Consider the following 27,108-nt stretch of genomic DNA (forward strand, 5'->3'; position numbering starts at 1 on the left):
TGAATAGTATTAATATGAAATGAGTTTCTATTTAATATAGCGTTTTGGTAACGTACGACTCAATACCCGTAAAAGCAAATAAAACTGAAACAGAATATTGCGCTAGAGCGAACTGGATAGTGTTCTAACAAGGTGACGGAAAAAAGGACTTGGATTCTATTATGTGTGGCCCCGCCTACAGCGAAATCTGATTGGTTCATCACACCTGAATATTAAATACTTCACGAATTCCAAATCTAGAGCTGCATCCAAAAGGCGCTGCATTTGAATAAGATCTTTTTTGAGATCTTTAAAAAAGTATGTTTTATATCCAGATGTAGTATAGTCATGTGACTTCATTCACTGAGCCTCTTGACAGTAAAGTTTGCATCAGATGCACATTTCCAAATCTCTTTGGAAGTCATCCAGGTACTTTTCATCTACTGTTTTGAATACTGTGAATTCAGACGTAATACTATTTTCACATGCTGTTTTCTGCATACTATAGTAGAGAAGTACACTGTAAAAAATATTGATGGTTTAACTTAAAAAAGTAAGTAACTTGGTTGCCTTAAAATTTTAAGTTGATTGAACTGGAAAAAGTGAGCTAATACAATGAAGGAGACTGATTTAACCATCAGAAACTCAAAATGATATGTTATCTGAACTAAATAAATTATTTAAGTTACTTTGACAAAAGAAAAAATGTTGTGATTACTACACTGTATGTTGGTTCAACTTAAAAAAGTAAGTAACCTGGGTTGCCTTAAAATTTTAAGTTGATTGAACTGGAAAAAGTGAGTTAATACAATGAAGGAGATTAATTTAACCATCAGAAACTCAAAATAATAAGTTCTCAACTAAATAAATTATTATAAAGTTGATTTTACAAAAGAAACTATGTTGTGATAACAAATCTTGAAAATATCTTTAACAGTGTAGGCGTATTCGGACGGACACAGAGTGAATTTTGGTGGCATTCCTTTCTATTAGGCCGTCCTTATTCTCAGTCATGAAGTGCATTTGAGGCGAGCATTTGTGCTTATAAAACTTAAACTTTGTTATTTATTTATTAAATGAGCGATCGTTTCGCTTGATAAGACCCTTATTCATTGTCTGGAATCGTTTAAAGCCCTTTGAACAGTTTGCAGTTTGCACTGAAACTGTCTTTTGAATCGTTTGGTTCCCATTGAAGTCCATTATATAGAGAAAAATCCTGGAATATTTTCATCAAAAACCTTCATTTCTTTTCGACTGAAGAAAGAAAGACGTGGACATCTTGGATGACATGGGGGTGAGTAAATTATCAGCAAAAGTTTTTTTAAAAGTGAACTACTCCTTTAAAATCATTTTGGGGTCTTATATGGACTGAATTGTTCATGACACCCTCCATATCTTATATTTTCAAAAGGAAATGTCAGTCCTAAGAAAAAAAAATTTGTCATTCAATTTGATGCATTTTTAAAATATCATATATGCTCTAGTTCACTGCGATTGCAGTGTGACATGCAGCATTTTTAGCATGGACGGACAAATTATTTGGAAATGTGGCGCGTCGCACCTGGATAGGACAAAGTGTAATGGAAAACGTCTCACCTGCACATGATTTCATGAGTCAGGAGAACGCGGCACATCTCCGGGTTCTTATCTTGACCTTCATAGATGATGGCCTTTGAACAGAGAGAAGAAGAAAAAAGTCAGTTTGGACTCACACATGGGGTTTTTTAAAGGGATACTCCACTTTTTTTGGAAATAGCCTCATTTTACAACTCCTCCAGAGTTGAACAGTTGAGTTTTACCGTTTTCGAATCCATTCAGCCGATTTTATGATATTTAGAAGAATATCAGTAACCAGACAGTTTCTGGTCTCATTGACTTCCATAGTATATATATTTTTTCCTACTATGGAAGTCAATGAGACCAGAAACTGTCTGGTTACTGATATTCTTCTAAATTTTAGAAAATCGGCTGAATGCATTTGAAAACAGTGAAACTCAACTGATTAACTCTGGGGGAGTTGTAAAATGAGCCTATTTCCAAAAAAAGTGGAGTATCCCTTTAACACTAGAATGAATCTTCAATTAAATGAAACGGTATCAAAAGATATGTTACAGGAAGTTGACCATCTAACATTCACACTTAACTTCAACTATGGAGTCACAGAAGCCAATTTCACTTGAGAAACACACTGAGAGGAGGCGTAATTCTGCCGTTAAAGCATGTTGGCCTGGTCGTATTTAATAAATATCAGCATGTGTCGTGGGGAATCGTCTATTTCAGGACAGACTGTCCACAGCTCTGGCTCCACACAGGACTTTGGCTCATTAAGTAAAGGAAAACAGAAGGTGAGAAATGAAGAAGAGCTCATTGTTTTACTTCTAGCTCAGGTAATCATTCTCTCTACAGGGCACGGGGCTGAGGTTGGGGTAACATGTGGTAGAGGATGGGATGTACAATAGCACCGGCTCAGAGCGGTTTGAAGGATGGGTAACAAGCCGAAGAACACCTGTTGTAGGTGGAGGAGATGATGAGGAACATAATTGATTGGTTGCTCAGATTCTAACTAGCGGGAGAGATCAAAACAGCGACAGTCGACGAGAAAACATTTATCAAAAATAATAAAAGTCTTCGCAACCAATTTTACTTGCATAATACAGTGTGTGTGAAACATGATATTTAACAAGATTATTTTTGTTAGCTGGCTAAATAAGTTCTGAAAAGGTCCAAATTCTCGTTAAGTTATGAACATGTTATTGTTAGTGGAAGTTTAACATCCAGTTTTCAAAAAAAAAAAAAAGTATCTTGGTGAACGTTGGAGAAAGCAGCGAAATGTTCCTTTTAAACTTTTTGCAAACATTGCTTTTGAATGTTCTCTGAATGTTCTGAAACAAGCTGCAAGTGTAAAAACGTTTTCAGAAAGACATTCCATGAACAATGTGTTACAAACGTTTTTTTGTGTGCTAACGTACTCTTACATTTGAGAGAAAGAACGGTAGCGAACGTGCTGAGAACGTCAGCTTCTGAATTTCCAGCGCTATAGAAAAAGAAACCATAGGCTATTTGTGAACGTTATTTTATAGTCTTGAATGTAAAGGCGGGCATACACTGTGCGATGTCTGTGAGATTTGATTTCAGCAAGGTACACACTCACACTACTCACCTACTAACGATTAAATTGCATGTGATGTAAAGCCAAAGCTCAGGATTTATGTGCTCACGCTATAGTCTGATCATTATAGAAGCTTGTTTCCACCACTAAAAGAAAAATAAATAAATAAATAGTTATGAATTTAAATCTCACGATTGCGAGAAATAAAGTCAGAATTGTGAGAAATAAAGTCGCAATTGCGAGATATAAAGTCGTAATTCTGAGAAATAAAGTCGCACTCAAAATTCTGACATCTTTTCTCAGAATTGTGAGATAAAAACTCGCAATTGCGACTTTACAAAACTCAATTTTGACATTAAACCATGCATTTCTGATTTTATATCACGCAATTGCGACTTTATATCTCGCAATTCTGACTCTATATCACTTTTTTATTTTTCATTCTGTAGCGGAAACAAGCTTCCATAGATAATCGATATGCGTGAAATATGTGCGATAAACCCCCGTGCCGGAGATATTGTCAAAACAAGCATCAGCTATCAATATCAAGATGATTTAGCATTTCCAATTTATATTAAATTAATATTAGTATTATTGTATTATCATTAGGGAAAGCTAATTTTATAATTAAATTAATCTGCTATTATAATTAATTCGTCAAGCAATAATTGCACTGAACGACAAAGCTGAACATCGGCCCGACCCAAAAAAAAAGTTCGAGTTCGGCTCAAAATCGGACGAAAATCTCAGCGTATGCCCGCCTTAAAGCAACAAAAAGACTCAAACCAACAACAAGAAGACGCGTCTTTCAATTGATTTATCCTCACTCCATTCGTCCATCATAAAAAAAAAAAAAAAAAATCGAATCAGGTTTTGATTTTCTGCGTTTTTCGCATCCGTAGCAATCAGTTTGAAAGGTGTTTCAATGGTGTTTTGACAATTCAGAGCCACTGAATCATGAATACGAAAAAAAACATACAAAAATGTCGGACTCAGTGTGCAATGGCCTTTAAACGAACTGTTTTTAGTGAGTTAAGCATGCAGTGACTCATGTATTTGGGTTCACAAGAAAATATCTTAATGTCTTATGGGCCGGTAATTTTTATTGTAGCAAAGCATACGGTGCGACAAGTATAATCCGATTCACAACTCTTAAGAGCGACTATCCAATAGAAGTAGAGCATATGGAGACGGGGGGAAGTCTCTCGCAGGTCCTCTGTTCTAGACTGCCTGCTGGCTCAAAACCACGCTCATAGCGGTAAACTTGAGGAACGCCCAATCAATCCCATAATGCAATGCGCGAGCGTGAAGCTCAACTTCCATAGGAATAAATTGAAAACGCTCACTCCGCTCGCACCGCGCTAGTGGACCCGCCCCAGCGCGCTCACGGTGCGTGTCCACTACAGCGGCAAAACTTCGCTCAGTTTCCGCTGGCAACGCTATGACGTCTCCGCTCTGGGGTGTGTCTGTTCAGACTCTGTTGCGAGTGTGTTTAATCTGTTTTTTTTTTCACTATATACACACAGTATAATCATAAGAGATGCACGCGATTACATTCGGAAATAGACAAGCTTTGTTTACATAAATGCCCCAAGCAAAGATATCCCCTCAATTTTATAAACTTTTATAAACCCAGCCAGTAGGCTATAATCACAATGAACACATCCTAAATTATTTAACATATCCTATATAACAACTGCAAAGCATCTAATTTGTAAACAAAATGATTTACGCACTAAATCCAGCATAAACTCCGGCACAATTTGCATATTTTTAAAATCTCAAAACAGACGTCACATTCCAAACCGCACATCAATTGGCTGCCGATCGCGTTGTTCGCTTGATATTTGCATAAAGTCAAGAACCTTTTTGACGCTTTCGGTCGCTCTCGCGGTCAATCCCATAATGCAATGCATGAGCGTGAAGCTCGACTTCCATAGATAATAATGCTGTTGTGATGCTGTGTTCCAGGCAACCTGTAACCCCTGTTTTTACAACATGTAACTGGGAGTACATCGATCTAGTACGAGTTCACGGGTGGGACAGTCGGGTTTGTCTGCCATTCCAGTGCACTTTCACGAGTAAGGTTGGAAAAACACAGGTTACAGGTTGCCTGGAACGCAGAATTAGGCCTAGTTAGCTGTTGTTACTAAGCGAGACTTTCACCTTCACTTTCACATCTGTCCTGTAATCTTATTCATTTAAGATGTATTATTGTATGATCTAAATATTTTTCACACTATGACACCTTACACTAGCCTACACTTCAGTATGAAAATGATATAGCCTACAATGTAAACTTTGCCTTACGCTAGTGATGTCGTACAACATTACTTTACTAACTTGCATTTGTCTGGGAACCTGATAACTGAGGTTAGCAATGAAATGGTAAAAAAAATAACGAAAACAAAGCTATTATTCATTTTACATAGATGTCATAGCCTGACAAATTAAATCACTGCAAATTATAATAGTTTTCTAAAATAACCTCATCACTTGAAGGAACACTCATAGACGAGGTCGACCTGGAAGCAATGTTAATCTTGGACTACATTGGCCACCGTAGGAGTTAAAACAAAATCGGAATTGAGAGGAACAGAAACTAATATTCACTGGATGCTCATATACCTTTTCACCGCTAGATGGGGATAAAAATCACACAGTGTAGCTTTAAAGCAGACGTTGTGCAACATTCAGTGATATGTCTTTTGTGTAGGCTACTTCAGGTTATCAAACATAAAAATTGTTCGGTTTGTTTGTTGATATGTTTTTTTATTTGTGACTTGACATCCACAGTTTAGCAAATCCCTTCTATTCACTCACTGATGTTTTTCTTTCATTTTTGATTGTAAAAATGTGAAGTGCCTATGCCTCCGCTAGCATATGATGTGCCAAAGCATCGGTGGCGTGTGGCACAGGGGCGGTAGGGGGAGGCAGGAGGCTGGAGGAGGTGGGTGCGAGAGAGCAGTTGGGATGCCAGACTGGAGCACGGTGCACCATCTGGTACGGCCCCCCATTTTTCTCTCAAATTTTCTCGGCTTTGCTCTCACCCCTCCTTAACGCAAAACACAGCACTGCCAGGCTGGCAAAGCCTCGTGTTGGACATGGTATGCCATTCCGAACAGTGCCGCCGCGTTTGACTTCGCCAAGCGTGTCACCTTGCTAAGATTCTGGGATCTCGTTCGTAGGCATACCGACTGGCAGCAAATCTGTCCCGTTACGCACAGTCATTACTCTCTGCCATGTAACAGAGGTGTAATTCAGCAAGCCTGTCCAGCATCAAAAAAAAGTTGGTCACATTGACCTCAACAAAAAAACGGGAGCAAAGTTATACACCAAGAAAAGGGTAATGTGACAGAAGAAATATCCAGAGATAGACGATACATCGGCTCATTGTTTGATGCCTTTCAGATGTACTTTACATTATACAAAGGCACTGAGAGCGATATTGTTACAGCCGGTGCTGGATTTGGCAAGCTCGGAGCATTTGTTCAGATGCTTTTCTTTCACTTTGAGGGAATGGGGGCCAAGGTCTTCTAGAAGTACACAGCATGCATCACTGTCTGCTTCAAATTTCTAACTTTAAACACCAAATCTATCTTAGCCCAATCCGGCCGAGGCGTGCACGGGAACAGCACTTGACGTAGTGCCTTAATGGCATAATGTGATATTCCTGATATGATATAAAATATAATTTGGGTTCCATCCAATAAAGTCACCATGTACTCAATTTACTCTTTTTACTTTCTTAATGCGCATTCTTACTTTTTAAAGGAGAACTCCGGCGCAGGTCTAATTGCACATTGGTACCTAGGCAACCGTTATCTGAGACTTTTCATGATTGCCGAATGTAAATAGTTTTATCTCTAAAAACAGTTTAGCCTATAATGCTAGTATATAGGGCATAGAGTAATGACAAATAAAAATCGCTTGTTATTACCACTAACAAGGCTCAAAATAGCCCCACAGTAACACAACAGCATAATAAGGGTATCTACATTCAAACCGAAGCATTGAGAACTTTGTCAGTGTCCAAACAGTTCAATAAGAACATATTTATATACATACAGTCAACTTCGCGAATACAGGAAGAAGCCATCTTTGAAAAATAGTCTCTACCAGTCGATCTACGAACGCCGATCCAAGTGCGCTGAACTGAGCAGAATCTCATATGGTCCGTTGTTTCCGGAAGAAACACAAACACGAACCGTTTTCTTCTCATCAATATAGCCGCGTTTCCACTGCCGGGCCAGGGCCGGGCCGTGCTAGTGCGTGCCAGGGCCAGTCGCGTTTCCACTGTCACTTCCGGGGCTTGATCGGGGCTTCCTCAGGGCCAACGGCCAGGATTTCTGGCCCGTCGAATACCTTGGGCCAGAGGGGGCCAGCTCGGGCTAGAGGCGTGTTCAAGGTAAAAGGCGGAGTTTATCGGTGTTAAGGAACGTTATGATCTGAAGCAAGATGCACATAGGGGTGTCCGATTAACTGTTTAAAATTGCATAACATTTTAATTTGAACTGCCTATGCCAAATGCTGCGCAACAAAGGCTATAGCTACATATCGACGAATTTTCAGATATTTGTTTGATTTTTTTGCCCCTTAAACATTTAAAATATTTGACAAATTAATATGAAAAAATATATATATTTTACTGGTTTTCTGAGGCCAAATTAGAACCTGGAAATGATATTTTCCCCGCAGTGCTGAATGAGAAGAGCCGTAACCACAGCCTACAGAAAGGGGATTTATGGGTGATTTATAGGCTATAATAAATGTGTCTGATAATAAAATAATATAAAATAACGAGGCATTAATTGTTTATTAATAAACTATTGTTTTCTAAATGATTTTCGGCTAAAAACATATCTCCATCTCCGGATGCACATTTAGAGAGAAATTAAGCTACATAAACATAGAAGATATTGGCTTTCGATTCGAATTTGTTCGTTTTAAATTGGACATTTAAAGCTTTAATCTACAAAGGATATAACCCCTGTAGACTAAAGCTTTAAATGTCCAATTTAAAACGAACAAATTCGAATGCGGTGGCTGTTTCAGGTCTCACGCTTCAGTTCACGGAGATCATGAAGCGCGCCTTGATTAATTGTTAAAGCACAACGTTTTCTTGTTATAAATAAATGTATCTGCGAATAATGTATTATTATTTTCTGTATGACCAGAAATTAAAGAGTATTTTAAGTTGTTTCCACTGAAAGAAATGCAATGAAACTGTTCACATGGGCGTCTCGCAGCCATCAGTGCGTGCTCCACACACACTGGATATGCGCTGATATTTGTCAAAAATATTGTGTTTATTTGTGCTCTGTTCCTTTTTTGGATAAAGACGTCTTCTACATATGCAGCCTAATAAAATGTTACAATAATGATGATGATGGTTATTATTATTATTATTTGCAGACACGGAGTTTTTGTGAAATGGACGTTTTGCTTATTTTCAATTGGCAATTTCAGTTTGAAGGGTGATGGAAATATGGGCTTTAACTGCTCCGTACTTGCTGCGTTTTATTTCTATAAATTAATTTCGTTTCAAATGGGGTCCAATCAGTTATTAAAGGTGTTAAAAATTTACTCTGTATCTCGAGGTTGCGGCGCGCACACTATGCACCGAGTATTAACCGATGGGCCTCGGTTAACGATTAATGAATAACTTGAAAACGTGCCCGCAGCCCTACTTGTTATATCGCGCAAAAAATCGCTGCTTGAAATGGAGAATCGCCTGTACTGGTCTCGGGACACTACTAGGGACTTTAAGCAACAGCCTCTGTGGAACGGCAACGGCATTCTGTCGGTCTATTGCGCATGCGCGACATTAACTGCTCTTTCGCGACGTTCTACTGTAACCGTCTACTACGGGAGAACAGCTGATTTGCCGTAGTCGTTACTACGTGACAGAATAAGAAAGTTAATGTGATGGTTTAGGTTATGTGGCATTTTAATCGTTTCTGTATATCATTAAATGCCTAAATCAACCCTTCTCTTACTTTTTAAAATCACTTTCTTTTTGTATTTTAACTTATGATTAAATTATCCCCTATGCCGTCCTCTTTACTGTTGCTTAGTGATGTTTGCGCTCTTTAGCTACGGCAGTTAACTGTTTACTTTCGGCTGCCGTTGCCGTTCTATCAACAGCTGTTGCTTAAAGTCCCTACTTATTGCAGCCACTACGGCAGTTGAGTTAATATACATGCTATCTTCCTAATTTAAAAAATAAATTAATTCATAATATAATACCCGCTGAAATGGGTTGGGTTTTATGACGTTTGATCCTGAAAGGCGTGTTAGGGGTGGGGTCTGGGGCAGCGCTGTGGGATACTGGCCCGGCAGTGGAAACGCAAGCCCGGTGCTTGAGGCCCGAGGCCACTAGCTCGGCCCGGCTCGCTGTTAGCTCTGGCCCAGCCCTAGCCCGGCAATGGAAACGCGGCTATTGTACATATGTACATAGACTACTGTTCGCGCTCACCATATCACCTTATTCACATTTCACCAGCGCACTTGGATCGGCGTTCGTAGATCGACTGATAGAGACTATTTTTCAAAGATGGCTTCTTCCTGTATTCGCGAAGTTGACTGTGTGTATAAAATATATTCTTATTAAACTGTATGGACACTGACAAAGTTCTCAATGCTTCGGTTTGAATGTAGATACCCTTATTATGCTGTTGTGTTACTGTGGGACTATTTTGAGCCTTGTTAGTGGTGATAACAAGCGATTTTTATTTGTCATTACTCTATGCCCAAAATACTAGCATTATAGGCTAAACTGTTTTTAGAGATAAAACTATTTACATTCGGCAATCATGAAAACAAATCTCAGATAACGATTGACTAGGTAACAATGTGTAATTAGACCAAAGGTTAATTTTGCGCCTTCAAGTTCTCCTTTAACAAAAGGAAACACGCCTTCAAAAGTCTGTAGATGCAAATAGATCAAATGTAATCAAATAAATACTTAAAGGTGTATTTTTATTTACACTAGTCTTAAAGATGCTATATGTATTTTTTAGCGGCCTCTATCGGTGATGTTTCAGATTGCAACCAATTTTTATTGCAAGAGTGCGCGTGCTCGATCACTCTTTGTATACCCTTGAAGTGTGCCATCTTGATAACTTTAAAAAATGCCTCGGCTGCTTTTATTAAGATCAAAGTACAGGAAGTGCTGTGATAAACACAGAAAATAGTTTCATTTTGATTTAAAAAGAGCGCCGAATGTGCAAAGGTGCCGTGTTAAACATTACCCTGTTAATGTTACAAGCGTGATATTTAGGGCGTTTTTAACTGCGAGAAGGGCACATTAATAAGCATTCAACGTTCAGATGCCTTGTGATACATATTTCATCTCGCCATGCACACTTTTCATATTTCATCCAGCGTTTTCCTCAACGGCTTTGATGTGACGCCTGAAATCGAAGGCAAGTAAACAAGACGCTATAAATACATGGAAACCTACTTCCTACACAGTTGGCATCATCTGTTAGCATGCCATTAAGAACACGGCTGCTTTTTTTTCCCAGGCCACTGCACTACCTTTAAAGAGGTGCTGTCTTGGCAGTGATTTCACTCTTTGTTCTCCCACACACACAGAAGCGTTCGCGTTCACGAATAAGTATCCCACCCCACCCCTGATCAGCTGTTCAGACATAAAGCCTGAGAAACAAGAGAAGAGGAAGACGGAGAGCAAGTGTTGGGCAGACAGACAGACAGGATAATAGACGAAGGGTTTCTAGAGACCGCGAACAGACATCTGAGAGACTTCTAGACAGTGCAAGAGTTTGAGCCGGAGACGAGGGAATAAAACAAGGCCGGAAGAGTAGACCGGTTAAAAGGATTGAACAAGCTCTTAAAAAATAAAGGTTCAACAATGGAACATTTCATGACAAGTAATCGTCTTGTCAAGCCAATCCCAATGTCTGCTAACATGGCGCATTTTGGAAAGGGGGCGTGGTCTAATTCAGTGGCTAAGTTTAGCTCAAGCAAAACAGGCATATTAAAAACATAAACAACCCAGGAGGTAATGAGAGAGGAAAAGGAAAAGAAGCATAGATGAGCGAGAAACGTGGGAGGTCTGCTGTCTGTGCGCTATGATGTCTCAGCGCGCCGCGATGTGTTGTTGCTGAAGCTGCTGATCACAGATTTAACTGTCAAACACACCTGAGAGCCTCAAACATCCCTGATTCTCACTTTTGCATCCCATTATGAGCAACAAACCCAGTACAACAGACTGATTTTTGCCCCCTAAAACATTTAAGCTGACAAATTCTAACCCTAAACTTAACCTCAGTGTGGTGTTGCTAGCACATCCTGATAGAAAGCAAAACTGTTTTGTAGTTCACTTTTAAAAAAAACTTTTGCTGATAATTTACTCACCCCCATGTCATCAAAGATGTCCACGTCTTTCTTTCTTCAGTCCAAAAGATATTAAGGTTTTTGATGAAAACATTCCAGGATTTTTCTCCATATAATGGACTTCAATGGGAACCAAACGGTTCAAGGTCCAAAAGTTTCAGTGCAAACTGTTCAAAGGGCTTTAAACGATTCCAGATGATGAATAAGCGTCTTATCAAGTACAAATAACAAATAAATAACAAAGTTTAAGTTTTATAAGCTCAAATGCTCGCCTTGCTCTGTACTGTGATGCGCGTTCGTGACTCTCCTGTTCGAACTCGTTAAAATCAAAATGAACAAATCTTTTTCCCCGAGTCAATTGGTTCAATCGATCAACGAATTGACTTGGAAAAAGATTAGTTCATTTTGATGAACAGGAGAGCCACACAGAACAGAGCAAGGAAAACATTTAAGACAAACATAAAACATAAACTTTGTTATTTATTTTTTTAAATGAGCGATCGTTTCGCTTGATAAGACCCTTATTCATCGTCTGGAATCGTTTAAAGCCCTTTGAACAGCTTGCACTGAAACTCTCATTTGGACCTTGAACCGTTTGGTTCCCATTGAAGTCCATTATATGGAGAAAAATGCTGGAATGTTTTCATCAAAAACCTTAATTTCTTTTCGACTTCAGATGAGTAAATTATCAGCAAAGTTTTTTTTTTTTAAAGTGAACTAATCCTTTAACTGGTATAATGCATGTTATTGTTTATTAAATTAACATGCCAAATTCTGTGGACTATTCTTCCCTTAACTCAACTATTCCAGGATAAATATAACTCTATCAGCGGCATCTGTGCCATATAAAAAAAAACCCTCCAAAAAAACTCAACATGTGAGAGTCAGAGCACGTACGCTAACCGCTAGGCCACTGCTATGACAACAAATGCAGTAAATTAGCAATATTGTGAGAGTCAGAGCACATATGCTAACCGCTAGGCCACTGCTACGACAACAAATGCAGTATAAAGTCTGAATCTGAAATCTATAACTCTGAGATGTTTACCATATCTCCCGAATCTAATCATTTGACTGTGACAGTAACTACCAAAATAACAAGCGTCTTGAGCAGTTGCAACAGTAAATCAGTCTCGCCACAGAATAATAAGCTCTGCAACCGCTCTGAGAGCACTAACAGCGAATCTGGACACTAATTACAGTCCAAGCTAAAGCAGTTTTCGCTGTTTTTGCCACCGTAACATAAACAGAGTGGTCGCCCGTAAGTGTTTCACTCGTGCTAGCGTTGCACAAGCCTCTGTGATTAGCATTTGTTCCCACAGTCACTTAGAAAGTAATAGTCTTGCTAACAAATTGAATTCAAGCTGCAGTCACATTTCCCCAACAGGTTCGAGTTGCTCGTGCGGATTCATCCAACGGGAAACTGATTGGTTTGACAGTGACTTCATGCATCACTGCATGATTGAAAAAAAAAATTCCCCACACTTTAACTCACTCCACAACCTAATAACTCCGGTCGTCTGTAACCCAATAACCACACTCTAAAAAATGCTGGGTTGTTTTAACCCAATTTTGGGTCAAATATGGACAAACCTGAAATGTTGGGTTAAAAATGTAATGTAAAAATTTAACCCAACGGCTGGGTTAGTCCATATTTGACCCAAAGTTGGGTTAAAATAACCCAGCATTTTTTAGAGTGCAGTAATAGGCCTAGTATCATCTGCACTCCCTGCACTTGTTTTAAGCCCGAGCCACAACATGGGCCGAGACACCTGTAGCTGTCTGTGGTCAGCCAGTCTCCAGGTCTCATTTCAACATCTCAACAGGTCTGACTGCCCCTGAGCCAAACCACATCTGATCCCTCTCTCTCTCTCTCTCTCTCTCTCTCTCATTCACCTGAGGAAATCAAAGACATGCCGACCGAACTGTGCGCGCTGTAAATCACTCGCCGCGGTGATTCCTGAGGTAACTAGCCGTCTTGTTGTTGGCGGAGGATGAGATTTGATATCCTCCGACTGCCGTTACACATGCTCCCCGATCTTTAAGTGTACTTCTAAGCGGATCCCTTCAGTGAGTGATTTAACCATAGGTTGTCTTCACATCTGAAAGTTTACAAGCAGCAAAAGGGGATCGCAATCTCATTCCTTGTGACTTCTATTACAACAAAAAAAAATAACGAACACAAGTGCTAAATATATTCCGAGAAGACTGACATGAAAACTGCCGGCAAACAACTACAAAAGATGTGCGAGGGGGAAGCCGAGGTGATTATTTTTTAACTTGACACTGATAAACAGCGCTCTAGCGACACTTCGCTCAAAAGTGTCGTGTCCTCCCACGAAGTGCAGCAAAGCAGATAGTTAAGAAACAACAGCTCTTCTTCCTACTGCCAGACTAGTGCTGTCACAGTAGCAGCGACTGGGGTTTAATGCGCTTTGATGTTCCCCACAACGCAACTCACGCGGGAGGGAGAGAGAGAGAGAGAGAGGTGCCGCCCGCAAGGTGAGTTAGCGGCCGCTAGCGAAGTGTAAAAGAGCCTAGCGTGGAGCCTTTCTCGCTTTGTTAACACAGGGAGATGTTTAATAGACGCTCTTTGACAAAAGCTAATCGCTAATTCCCATGACGCGCTAATTACGGCCGCGACTATCCGGGCCACACATGTGACAGATAGAATCAAACAGGAAACAGGAAACAGGCAACACTAATAATGTAGATCTGCCATGTTGCGCATACTAGAAACGAAACAACCCAGAGTTCAGAAGGAGGCAGCCGAGCGTGACATCTGAAACACACCAACGGGCAACACAAACACGTACACGAAAGAGGCCATGAGGAGACCCAGATAACAGGGTACGTTCTCAGAAGCAACATTATTACTGTAGTGTTAAAGGGATAGTTCAGCCAAAAAATGAAAATTATGTCATCATTAACTCGCCCTTGTGTTGTTCCAAACTTGTATGAGTTTCTTTCTACTGTTGAACTAAAATGAAGGTGGGCTGGTAACCAGATGCTTGATGGACCCCATTGACTTCCATAGTATGTTTAAGTCAATGGGGTCTACTGTATTCTTCACCACTGTATAAAATTATATTATCAATTAGTTATGAAAACATATGGTTTCACATTAAAATAAGTCAAGCAATTTTTCAACCTTTGTTTATAATTTATACAAGATTCAGCTCGTTTTTTAACCCTAAAACCGTATTCTGGACAAATGTGGGGCGGGCAAAATATTTTTGATTTATTTTTTAAAAAATACTTCCCTTGATCTGAGCGATAGAAGATTAGGCTACTTTGTCTAAGTTTGCTCCTGAACACACACAATTTTTTTTTGGATTCAATTCTACAATGTTAAGTGGGTGAAAAAAACTCCTTAATCTTGTATTTGGGTCAAAAATGGGCACCCGTAGAAATGAATGGGAAAAACTGTAATTTAGAGCATTCTAAAATAAGCCAAAATAAGACAGCAAAGTCACTTCATCTTTAGGTTTTAGCTCTAAGAACTTATTGGAATGATATTTTAATGTGGTTAATAAAAATAAAAATAAAAACATAAAAATAAGCATAATTTACATAGAAAATATGGTACTTTTTGAAGTAAATAAATTCAAAAATACCCCCAAAATAAAAAAAAACACCATAAATGGATGAGAGAAAACTTTATCGAAGACATTGATATAACATTTTAGAGACCTCTGTGCCCACATTTGTCCACAATTACAGGATTAAGCGCTATAAAGTCTATACGGTTTGAGGGCTACGTCAGTGATGACAAAATTTTCATTTTAAGTGAACTATCCCTTTAACAAAACACTTTTTCAAAGTTATCTCAAAACGCTATCATGATGCAATGTTCATGGGACATCTTTTTTTCTAAAACTAACGAATGTTTAGAGAATATTCAAAAGCAATGTTCTCATAATGTTTGGAAGGAATGTTCCCTTCATGTATGATATTTTTTAAATATTAAAAAAAACATTTATACACTCTAAACAATGCTGGGTTGTTTTAACCCAAAATTGGGTAAAATATGGACAAACCCAAATTTTGGGTTAAAAAAATATAATTAAAAATTTTAACTTTCACTTTCAACTGTACATTTGGGTTTGTCCATATTTGACCCAAATTTGGGTTGAAATAACCCAGCATTGTTTAGAGTGTAATAGTGTACTTTTTGCATGGGGGGGTCGAAAAGGCAAAACAAGGGGCCGCAAACTGACAAGAAAAATCCAAAGCAAACAAGCCTCCCCTAAAAATACACACTAACGCTCACAGTTAAACACTAAACAAACTTCCAACCGAGAAAAAAAAGAGGCCACATGATGCCGTTCTCACTATATGGGCATGTAAAACTGTGACACTGCCCCTGGGAGATGCGCGCGCACGTACACTACGCTGCAGTTCGACCTTTAGCATGTCCTGATGCCCCAACATGTATGAATTAGCCTCTGGTGACATGCGCAGATGGTGCTGTGCGGGACGAGATGAACCCTTACCTGTTTAGTCATGGAGTCAATTAGTCTTACATAAAAATCCTGCTCTGTTCTGATGCCTGGAACACAGAGAAAGGTGACGTCAGCATGTGCTTTTCCAAAAAAACACATTCACAATCATTATCGGTAACACTTGTAACATATGTAACATGCACTAAATGATGCATAATTACATGCAACTAACCCTCAACCAAACTCTAAACCTATAAACGACACCTTAAAATAAAGTGTAACCTCATTATCTATAAAACACTATTACAATGAAGACTAATAGATGCCATATTACACTGCATTCTTGAAATAACACAAGCATATTTTGGCAGCTTAATTGTATTAATCTTGGCATAAATTAGCAACACATAAACGTTTTAGTGCCATGTTTTTAAAACAAAATATTTCCAATTGCTAAAAAATACTGGGTGTTTTAACCCACTTTTGGGTCAAATATTGACAAACCCAGCAGTTGGGTTAAATTTATGAATTGCATTTTGTCCATATTTGACCCAAAATTGGGTTAAACCCTCCCAGCATTTTTTGTAGTGAACTTTTCTTTTTTTTTTACAGAAGTCATTTTGTGATGGAAAATAATTTGTCCTTATGCATGTTTATTTATAGTTTGTTTCATTAAAAATGTCAATTACAATATATAGGCCTGCTAATTTAAATGGTTAAATAAGTTTTTCTGAAAACACAATGGTTCAGTAAAAAAAATGAATACTAAATTGTGTCAAAATCACATTTTGTCACGAGTTCATTGCTTTTCAACCACTTCGATTGAACAAAATCCAAACTCAAAAATGGCAGAAGTGAAAAATGTAAAAAGCAATTTGCTTGAGAGGTAGAACTATAACAGCATGGTTTATTTAGAAACTGACCAGATGACAAATGATAGACAGGCTGTCAGATTACACACTAATGAACATGATCAATTCACACTCACTCGAAGAAAAAGCACATTAACAATTAATACGGCGTGGTCGGAAATAGGTTTCTAATTGATTTAAACCTTAAATGAATTATTAATGCTTTCAAATAAATCGGATGCATTGGGAAAAGTCGTGGTTTGATTTGAAGAAAGTAACTGAGAATTAGTGACTGCGTTTAATTGTTCAGACAGGAACGGGCTTGATCGGGTGAATCATTGATTTAAATCACTGCCAATCTTCGTCAAATAGAGATGTCTAATGACAGCACCTGCCACTGTTGCTATTTTAGTGCAATGAATCGCAGATCTCGATCAATGAATGTGCGCAAACTCGAGGCTCGTGCGCGAATGTCTTACCGTTGCTGTAGAGAAGTTGCAGTCTGTAATGTATGCCATTGTTTGTCTTTTCTCCTGTCGTCTCCTGGGTATGAAAATAATATTACAACAGGTCTTAAAATAATACACTACATAGTCATGTGAGGAAGGTCACTGCGCTTACAAAATTCAGTTGTTTGGACTCAAAAAAAATCAAGTTTATCAAGTTTAGAATCTCATAAATGCATTTCATTTAATGCATTAGGTCAAATTAATTTATTCACAGCTGAAGTCTGTTGTTATATTATAAAGTAGCCTATATAAGTTCATACTGATATAAAATGTTTTATTATGCATGCACGTGGGTATATCCATGATAGATTTTTATAAACATGTCAATTTTGTTATGAAGAATTTCACGATTATTTTAAGCTAATGTAGCTGTAAAAAAAAAAAATACAGGCATGCAAACTTAATTTTACTTAGAAACGCAAGAATTGCGGATTTAAACGTTCATCTTATATTAAAATATATTAACAATTATTAGCTTTGATCATATTAAACAATCATACAATTTAAATAACTATCCGGTTTAGCTGCTCATATGTTTTTAATCCTGTTAATATCGCAATATTTTTTTTTTTGAATTATTTATCGCAAATATTAGGCTATTTAACTGGTTAAGCGATATTAATATTTATTATTTTACTATACTTACTACACATTTTACCAGGAGTTTGCTGTTTACTTTCCTACAATATAAATCTCTGGCACCTTCAAAATTAAATATATGGATCGTAGGCTATTTGGTGCTCCGCTGATAAGTCAGTTTTGGAAACTCACCTTTTCTTTTTCCACAAATCCGACAAAAGAGGTTCTCTCAATTTCCACCGGCTGTCCTTGTCGGTCATAAAGGGCTAACACGAAGTGGAAGAAGTTGGATTTGCGGAGGTTTGATGGCGGTTGTTTCTCGAAGTGCGCCCGGGCCAGTCCCACTCCACTGCGGGGAAGACACGCAGAAAGGCCCGTGTTAAAAATAAAAAATCATCCTTTAGATAGGCTATCAGAGTGGACGTGTCATTGAAATAAAATGGGTGCTTAAATAATAATCCAATGAATAAGTTTGAGCGAGTTAAAATACCTACACAATAATACGCGTGAAAGCTAAATATTAACTTCATTATTATGATTATTTAAATTTTATTTTAGCTATTATTTATCCAGCTATTATTACTCTTTTCTCCATCAAGTTCAATCCAGTGGTTTTAAGACCTCCAGATGTGACTGCATGCAAAAGGAGGTGAGCTTTGGCAAAGTACCCAAACTTTGCCTCCAAATGAACTCATCAAAGCTCACTAAACGACAAAAGCAAAGCGAATGAAAGGCTTAATCCTCCACAATCCGGATCGGGTTCCCCGAAAACAAGCGCCGGCAGCAGCAGCAGCAGCAGCCCGATCAGTCCACGCTCGCTCCGCGGGAGGTGCAGCCGCAGCCCCGGGGGTCTCTTACCTCTGCGCGGCCGTGTTCGCATCCAGCACCCCGGCGCCTTGCATCCATGTTCGGACTGCGTTCATGCCGGCTCCGATGGGCTCCTCTTTCAAAATACTCCCACTCCTTTGGATGCTCTCCTGAATCCCAAACATGAAACCAGGATCTCTAACACTGTCTTTCCGTTGGTAGTGCTCTCAGGTGCCCACCTCCCGTGCGTAAGAGAGAGAGAGAGAAAGCGAGCGAGCGCGCGCGCGAGAAAGAGAGCGCTCAGATGGGAACGAGTTTGGAAACCAGGACAGATCCCGGTGTCACCAAGACGCAAAATGGAGACAAAAAGCAAAGAAGTCTTTTCTGTGATGGTGATGATTTGGTTTCCTGGTGCGATCAAGCAGATCTCATATCAAGTGTCATCATGACCTAACAACTTTTCTCCTCTTGTCGTCTTTTTCGGATGTTTCTTTTGTCAGGAGACAACACCGACAACAAAAAAGTGGGTAAATCAAGAGTAGGCTGTATCCTTAGCCCTCCTGATCAAATTGAAGTGATTTGTGTCTCTTCCCAAAGGAATCAATCCTTCCTTTGACTATATGAGTGGAAACTAAACACGAGCGCAGGAGCCCAGAGGCTTGAAGGAGGGACCGGGAGAGGCGGTCTCTCTCTCTCTCTCTCTCTCACACACACACACACACACACTCTCTCTCACTCTCCTCCACCCACTCCATCAGTTTGTCAGATGGCATTACTAAAGCATTCAAAAGAAGCTGATTGGAGTTATACGCTGTTCTTCCTCGCGCATCACGGCCCTGTATCGATCCATAGTTATCTTCTTCCTGATGCTGTAATTGCCGGATTGACAATAAAACACTTTGTGTCTTGTTCGCGCGTAAAGGATTCGCGTGAAGTGGCTATACTTGAGAGAGCCGTTAATAAAGGCAGATTGAATGTCGTCATCACAGTTGAATTAGTGCGCGCGAGGTGCGGTGTCGCTGCATGTCACAGTGCTGATCTACTTACAAGGTGTAAAAATGAAAAGACTTCAAATCCTTAAACTTTGAAGTGTAAAAATAGCTAACCATTAAAGAACATTTATGCGGAGTTTTTGTTTCCCAAAAAACAAGCCCATATGTAAAAAAGTAAATAAGTTGCTGCTTTAAATTTTTAAGTACACTCAACATTGATGTTTAAGTCATTTCAACTTAAACTACATTAAACTGAATTTAAATTAGTTGAATCTTGTATAACTTGAGTTGAACTTATTTTGATGAGTTAAAGCAATGTAAAAACATATGTTGTCATAGGCTAACTTATTGATCATATAGCCTAATTGTGTACAGTGGTGTTTTGTAAGGTTTTGTGTACAGTGAGGTTCAGTGAGTTCATTACAGTAGATCTGAGCTTCTTCAAATCAATGTTGTCTCAAGTGTATTTCACGCTGTAAAGCATTTGAATTTGACGGACGTTTTTACAAATAAATATCTCATGTAGGCTATTATTCAATAAAATTAGGCTACTGGATTTTACAATGTCTTATTCTTATTCAGTTAGAATTAACATAATAAAGAGATTACTTGTCACTTGGATTTTTTTCTTAATTTTGACGTCTATTGTCAGAAATGAGATTAGAGAAAACGGACTTCATTTGCTGATGATATGATTGATATGAAAAATATTCTGAGCACAAAAATAAAAGATGCTTTGCTTTTTTATGTGGTTGATACACGCACGCGCGTATGAAAGCAAATATGTTTTTTTTTTTAAATGCTTGGTAACACAATATAAATGAAAAACAAACAAAAATAGCGCACTAAATAGATTGCATTTGTAGATTATAAATAATTTGGACTCACTCTTGACTTGCTCTTAAAAACGTAAATCATTTTCGATTCGTTTTCTGCTTAGCAATGAAACAGGTGCACGGATATGTTTTGGTCAAATAATTAAGAATGAGAAATAACAAAATTCCAACAACAACAACAAAAAAAGAAATATTTAATTCACAGCTATAGGCTATTACAGTTCATGAATAAATATTTAATTGTATGGGGAATTATATGAAATTCAAAAAAAAAAAAAAAAAAAAAAAAGCACTCCTCTCCGCTCTTACACACACACACACACACACCCGGCGCAAAGCATCACTCACTGTAACCATTTTCTTTTTCCAAGCTGTGACTGACAGATATGCGGCCGTGTGCACGGGCCCCTGGGGCCACTGTATTTTTAGTTTGTCCCCTCATTCTCCCACGATGCACACAGTCATGCAACTTACATAGGATGTTTTTAAAAAAATCCCTTCTGGAAAAGAGATTTAGCTACTTAATCATGATGTCAATGAACCAGGTTACCCTAATATTCTTCTCGCGGATATTAAATAAAAATAATTACATAAAAATACCCTAATTATTAGAATGAGTTTTTTTTATATATAATCCTGATTCCCAACAACAACGTATGAAATTAAACAAACTAATGGCGCTGTACTGTATAAAAGTAAATGCTCATAACACATTTAGTGTTTTTAAACATATGTAGCCTATTAATCAAAGCATCAACATTTCATGCCCATGTCGTGTCTCTCTGGATGTTTTCTGTGTATCGTTTATAAATATATTCTGATGACATTTGTTCATAACACTCTTTATCGAATTCATTGCCAAATATGTTAATATAGCTTTATTAAACTGTTTTCCACCGTTGTTAAAAAGCATTTATCAAATGTTAAATTTGAAGCGCGCCATGTAAATCTCTGGTCATGTGATGCAACAGCGCCATCTCGCGATCGACATTAACATCACACTAACAGACCAGCTCAATCGATCATCACTGAATAATGGCTTACACTTTACAACACGGTCCTATTAGTTAATGCAATTAATAACAATTTAAGTATTTATTACACTTTGTTAACGTCAGGTAATAGTCAGTTCATGTTAGCACAGGTCCATCAAATAATATGAACAGATACAACTCTTGATTTTGATAATGTATTAGCAAATGTTCAATATATTACCAACGATAAAAAAATGGTATTGTTCTTTCATGTTAATGAATGTAACTTAATTAATGTTAACAAAGGAAAACTTGTTGTAAAGTGATACTGAATAATGACATTAAAGGAGTAGCTGCTAGATAATTTACTCACCCCCATGTCATCCAAGATGTCCAAGTCTTTCTTTCTTCAGTCGAAAAGAAATGAAGGTTTTTGATGAAAACGTTCCAGGATTTTCTCCATATGGACTTGAATGGGGTCCCAAACGGTTCAAGGTCCAAATGAGAGTTTCCGTGCAAACTGTTCAAAGGGCTTTAAACGATTCCAGACGATGAATAAAAGTCTTATCAAGAAAAACGATCGCTCATTTAAAAAAAAACAAAAAACAAAGTTTAAGTTTTATAAGCTCAAATGGTCGCCTTGCTCTGTTCTGTGATGCGCGTTCGTGACTCCCCTGTTTGAACTCGTTCATCAAAATGAACGAATCTTTTTCCGAGTCATTTGGTTAATTCATCGAACGAATTGACTCGGAAAAAGATTCGTTCATTTTGATGAACGAGTTCGAACAGGAGAGTCACGAACGCGCATCACAGAACATGCGATCATTTGAGCTTATAAAACTTAAACTTTGTTTTTTTTTTAATGAGCGTTTCGCTTGATAAGACCCTTATTCATCACAAGTAAATAATAAGCAAATTTTTTTTTTAAGTGAACTAACTAATCCTTTAACACTGATACTGAATACTTTAGTTTATACTATAATTAGTGATACTTCAATAACTTTAAAAAAAAAAAAATCCAAATAAATAAATCCCCCACAATACCACATTAATTAAAAAAAACCCACTGAACTTCATTCTTTCTACGTTTCCATTTTATTTTAGATATAAGAAAACTGTGCAAAAACTAATCGAATGCCATTTGTGTTTGCTCATACATCATATGTGTATTCATGCACACAAACTTCCATTCAGAAATGCATCTCTTAAAGACCAACAGGAAAACAATCAGTGTCTTCAGCATCAATCCCACTCAAGAGTGTTCACACGCTCCTCCAGACACTTCATCATGTTCACTGTCGCTCGAACACTGTGCGGCATATCAAAAACATGATAAAAGAATATACAAGGGAATATATATGTACACATTTATATTGAGCTATACTTCATCTGCTCCGAGAGCATTTGTTGCCCAACAAGACAAAATATTGATTATTCTCTTTAAAGGACATTAGTGCAAACATAGTATGGCATGACATCTCCGGCAAACAAAATGGAGAGCGTTTCTGACAGAAAAGAATGGCAAATTAAATCCGCTTTCAAATGACGAGATGAAATGCTGCTGCCAATATTAAGATCAATTTCAAACCTTTCAAGAAGTCACAAAAAAAAAAAAAAAAACTACTAAAATATCGTGATGTAAAGGGAATTATATAAGAAAAATGAATATCCAATGTATTAAAAAAAAAAAAAAACACATTTTAATTGATTGTCTACTCACTAAACGTTCATTAAAACCAGAAAACAGGTTTAGTCCACAAAGCCTGACCTTTCGAAAACGCTCGCTTCCAAGAACCAAGCCAACTGCCAAACTGACAACTCAACGTTATCTGCACTGATGGTTTAACATTATTTGTGACACATGGTAAAGAGAGACAAAAATATGTATGAAAAAGCCTCCCGGCTTTGTACATCCCTTTAAAACTGGGGTGAATAATGAGAGGTTGCTGTGATAAAACACAAGATGAAGTGGCTCAATGGCACTTTAAAGAACATTCCTCAGGGCTCTGGATTCAACAGTGGCGCTTCCGAAACACATTTACACACACACACACACACACACATCTCATTTCCAATAATCTAAACAGACCAAATAGCATGGCGTAGAATCATGAATCATCCATAAAGATGACGTTCATATTTTGAATGGACGCATACTGAACACTTTCCTGCCCGTCAAAGTCAAAACGCTGTTTTGCCTCTTCAGGGCAGTATTCTGAAATGTCCTGTTGACCAGCAATAATGTGAATAGATCATATAAAAGTAAGTAAATGAGTCGGTGAGCTGAGCGACCAGTCTTAAGCAACAGTTGACTCCAAAAATTAAAATTCAGTCATCATTTACTCATACCATTTCAAATTCATACGACATTGTTTTGTGGAACACAACGGCAGGAGTGACTTGGAGCTTTCATTACACACACACACACGTGCATGTGTATGTGTATTGAATGAAAGCTCTAAAAAGACGTACACATTTGTATATTTCAAGTAACAACCTAATATGGAAGCTTGTTTCCGCAACTGAATAAAAAAAATAATTAACTTTATATCTCGCAATTCTGACTTTATATCTCACAATTCTGAGAAATAAAGTCAGAATTGCAAGATATAAACTTGCAATTGTGAGAAAAAAAGTCCGAATCGCGAGACTTTTTTGACTTTTGACTTTTTTTCTCACAATTGCAAGTTTATATCTCGCAATTCTGACTTTATTTCTCCGAATTGTGAGATATAAAGTCAGAATTGCGAGATTTAAAGTCACAGTTGTGATATAAATCAGAATTGCAAGATATAAAGTCTGAATTGCGAGATATAAAGTCAGAATTGCGTGATATAAAGTCAGAATTGGGTGACAAAGTCGCAATTCTGAAAAAAAAGACAGAAGTGCGACTTTCTCACAATTCTGACTTTCTCACAATTGCAAGTATAAATCTCGCAATTATGACTTTAAAATACATAATTGCAAGTTTATATGTCAAAATTCTGACATCTTTTCTCAGAATTGTGAGATATAAACTCGCAATTGCGACTTAGGCCAATTCTAAAGGGAAAAAAAGACTAACTTTCCCCCCTCAGAATAGTTTAAATCTCACAATTCTGACTTTATATCTCACATTTTTGACTTTATAACACGCAATTCTGACTTTATAACTTGCAATTCTGACTTTCCATCTCGCATTTCTGAGAAATAAAGTTAGAATTGCGAGAAGTAAACTCGCAATTGTGAGAAAAAAAGTCAGAATTATGAGATAAAGAGTCGCAATTACCTTTTATATTTTTCAAGCTTCCATGGTTTCCCAATAAAAGTATTGGTGTCTTTGGAAAACTTTGAATCACAGACTACTTGTATGGAGATGTTTTTTTGTGTTAAGTTAACGGCCCTGGTTTCCTGTTCATCACATGGAAAAGAGCAGCTAGAACAAACGTCTAAATATCTCCTTTTGTGTTCCACTGAAAAAGTGTTTACGTGTGATTAAATGATGACAGAACTTTTATTTCGGGGGTGAACTATCCTCTTAACCATCTAGTCCTCAGCATTGGCAATATGAAGTGCGTGTGGCGACACCTAATAGGCTGATAGGTTGAGCGCTGTCATTTGCTCATGAAGAGAATTGGACATCTGATGTGCTGCATGAACCATCATCCTCATCCTCATCCTCATCCAAACCCCCTGCTGGGGCTGCGCCGCCATCTGTCACTACGTCACATTCTTCGGAGCTCCCCGATAGCGAGTCCACTTCAATTTCAGCCTCGGCTGAGGTTATCATTGGGGGAGTGTTTTTTGCATGTGTGCCTTCCTCAGTGTCTAACTCTATCTCTGGTTCACTCTGCTCCTGCTCCACCTCTGCTGGGTTCTGATTGGCTTGGGCGGCGGCACCTGGAGAGCTAATTGGCTGTAACTGGCTTTTGAGTTGCCCGTGGCACAGAGGACACGTCTCTTGTACGTACAGCCACTTCTTTAAGCAGGCGGCATGAAAAAAGTGGCTGCAAGGTGTGATGACAGCAGACTTCATATCCTAAGGATGGAAGCAAGAAACAATGTTTAAAGCTCGGCAGAGAAAGTGAAAGTACCAACGTGTTGACAGTAGGGGTGGTTGATATCTCCGATTCGATTACAGTCGATTTTCGATTATTAACGGTTCTCGATTAGCGATTACTGATTTTCCATTTCACAACAGTAATCGAAAATACGAAAAAATAACTAATTAATACATTTTGGTATTAATTGCACTTTTTTGATTTGTTTGATATTCAATGAAAATGTAATGATGGTTAGTGAGGACATGCAAACATGCTTGTTGTCTACTACTTCGGCAACCCATTATCTTTTTTTTTTTAAAGCAATTGTGTTGCATTATAATGCAAAGGCACCTGGTTCTATTAATTGACAGCATTAAAATGCATTTTGTGATTTCCTTCATTGAAAATTAGAGCCAGACCGATATTATCGGCCGATATTAGGCATTTTCCAAACTATCGGTATCGGCAGTTATCATGGCCGATAAATGAATATCAAAAATAAAGTAAAAATGGACGAAAAACGCTTGAACCATGTCATGAGTGTTGTGTAGTTTGTCCACCAGAGGGCACTCTACACCGTTCCTGTTGGCAACACTCGTTGAGTTGGTCACGAGACGTACATTGCTTGAATAACAATTAAAAGAACATCCCCATCAGTTCTCTTAACTCAAATAAGCATGACAAAATTTGTGGCCGGCGGAAGTTTCCTTGGCCAGTTATATTGAAAATGCATGTTTTACAATTTGCAGTATGACGTAATCCATTGCTAAATTATGGTCTACATAGACTAGTTAACCATAAAGCTAGCTAATGCCTATAACTATGTTGTGACAATAAAATAAACTTTTAGAAAGTTTCTTTTTAAAATGCATTATCATATTATTTTGGTTAAAACTCATAAATAACTACAAATAACTAATGTTGGGGAAATCTGTTAATGTTTTGTTGCGCCTTTCTGAAATAAAAAATTAAAAAAATATCGGCCGATATATCGGATTTTAAAACCAAAAAATATTTGTATCGGCCTTCAAAATCCTTCATCGGTCGGGCTCTAATGAAAATCTTTGAAGCAAGTTTGGGGGACTTGAAGGGCATCCGATTCAGAGAATCACCCAGAAAGTCAAAAGAACAGCATTTATCTGAAATAGAAAGCTTTTGTAACATTAAACAACACCGTTCAAAAGTTTGGAGTCGGTAAGAATTTTTATTTAATTTCTTGGGCGAAAGAAAAACGAAATCTATACTTTTATTCATCAAGGATAAATTGATCAAAAGTTATAGTGAAGACATTTATAATAGGGATGCACGATATATCGGCCAGCATATCGGTATCGGCCGATATATGTTCATTTTTAATGTTATCGTTATCGGCCTGGTAAGAAAATGTGGCCGATATATTAAGGCCGATATATTAAAGCCGATAAATAATGTATTATTCCCTTCAGCTGAGACACTTGTTGAGAACTGTTTATGTTTTTGAATTTCTTGAAATATGATTGAAATCTCTTCAACAAATGAAAATACGGTTCGCAATGCAGTGCAAATCTGTCATATCGGCTATACAACACTATAATAAGAACATCATTATAATGTGCGCTTGGGACATGGATTTAATTGTGAGATTTTTGTTTTTGTAAATCAGGC

General features: G+C 37.9%; 2 protein-coding genes across 5 annotated transcripts in view; both read right to left on the bottom strand.

The window, feature by feature from the left end:
• Positions 1 to 19,259, bottom strand: part of ebf1b (EBF transcription factor 1b) — a 158,607-nt gene extending 139,348 nt beyond the window's left edge. For all 3 annotated transcript variants that reach the window (XM_039676652.2, XM_039676653.2, XM_039676650.2), the window contains exons 1-5: positions 18,692 to 19,259; positions 18,026 to 18,182; positions 17,225 to 17,288; positions 15,946 to 16,001; positions 1,576 to 1,649 (exon numbers count right to left, since the gene is read on the bottom strand). In XM_039676652.2, coding sequence (XP_039532586.1) covers positions 1,576 to 1,649; positions 15,946 to 16,001; positions 17,225 to 17,288; positions 18,026 to 18,182; positions 18,692 to 18,825 — 485 coding nt within the window. In that variant the 5' untranslated portion in view covers positions 18,826 to 19,259. The remainder of the gene's footprint in view (positions 1 to 1,575; positions 1,650 to 15,945; positions 16,002 to 17,224; positions 17,289 to 18,025; positions 18,183 to 18,691) is intronic.
• A 3,259-nt stretch (positions 19,260 to 22,518) lies between these two features.
• Positions 22,519 to 27,108, bottom strand: part of rnf145b (ring finger protein 145b) — a 28,355-nt gene continuing 23,765 nt past the window's right edge. For both annotated transcript variants that reach the window (XM_089123800.1, XM_089123799.1), the window contains one exon: positions 22,519 to 25,460. In XM_089123800.1, the coding sequence (XP_088979926.1) occupies positions 25,044 to 25,460 (417 nt within the window). In that variant the 3' untranslated portion in view covers positions 22,519 to 25,043. The remainder of the gene's footprint in view (positions 25,461 to 27,108) is intronic.

The sequence above is a fragment of the Pimephales promelas genome, chromosome 19, assembly GCF_988280905.1.
Source record: "Pimephales promelas chromosome 19, fPimPro1.hap1.1, whole genome shotgun sequence".
Lineage (NCBI taxonomy): Eukaryota > Metazoa > Chordata > Actinopteri > Cypriniformes > Leuciscidae > Pimephales > Pimephales promelas.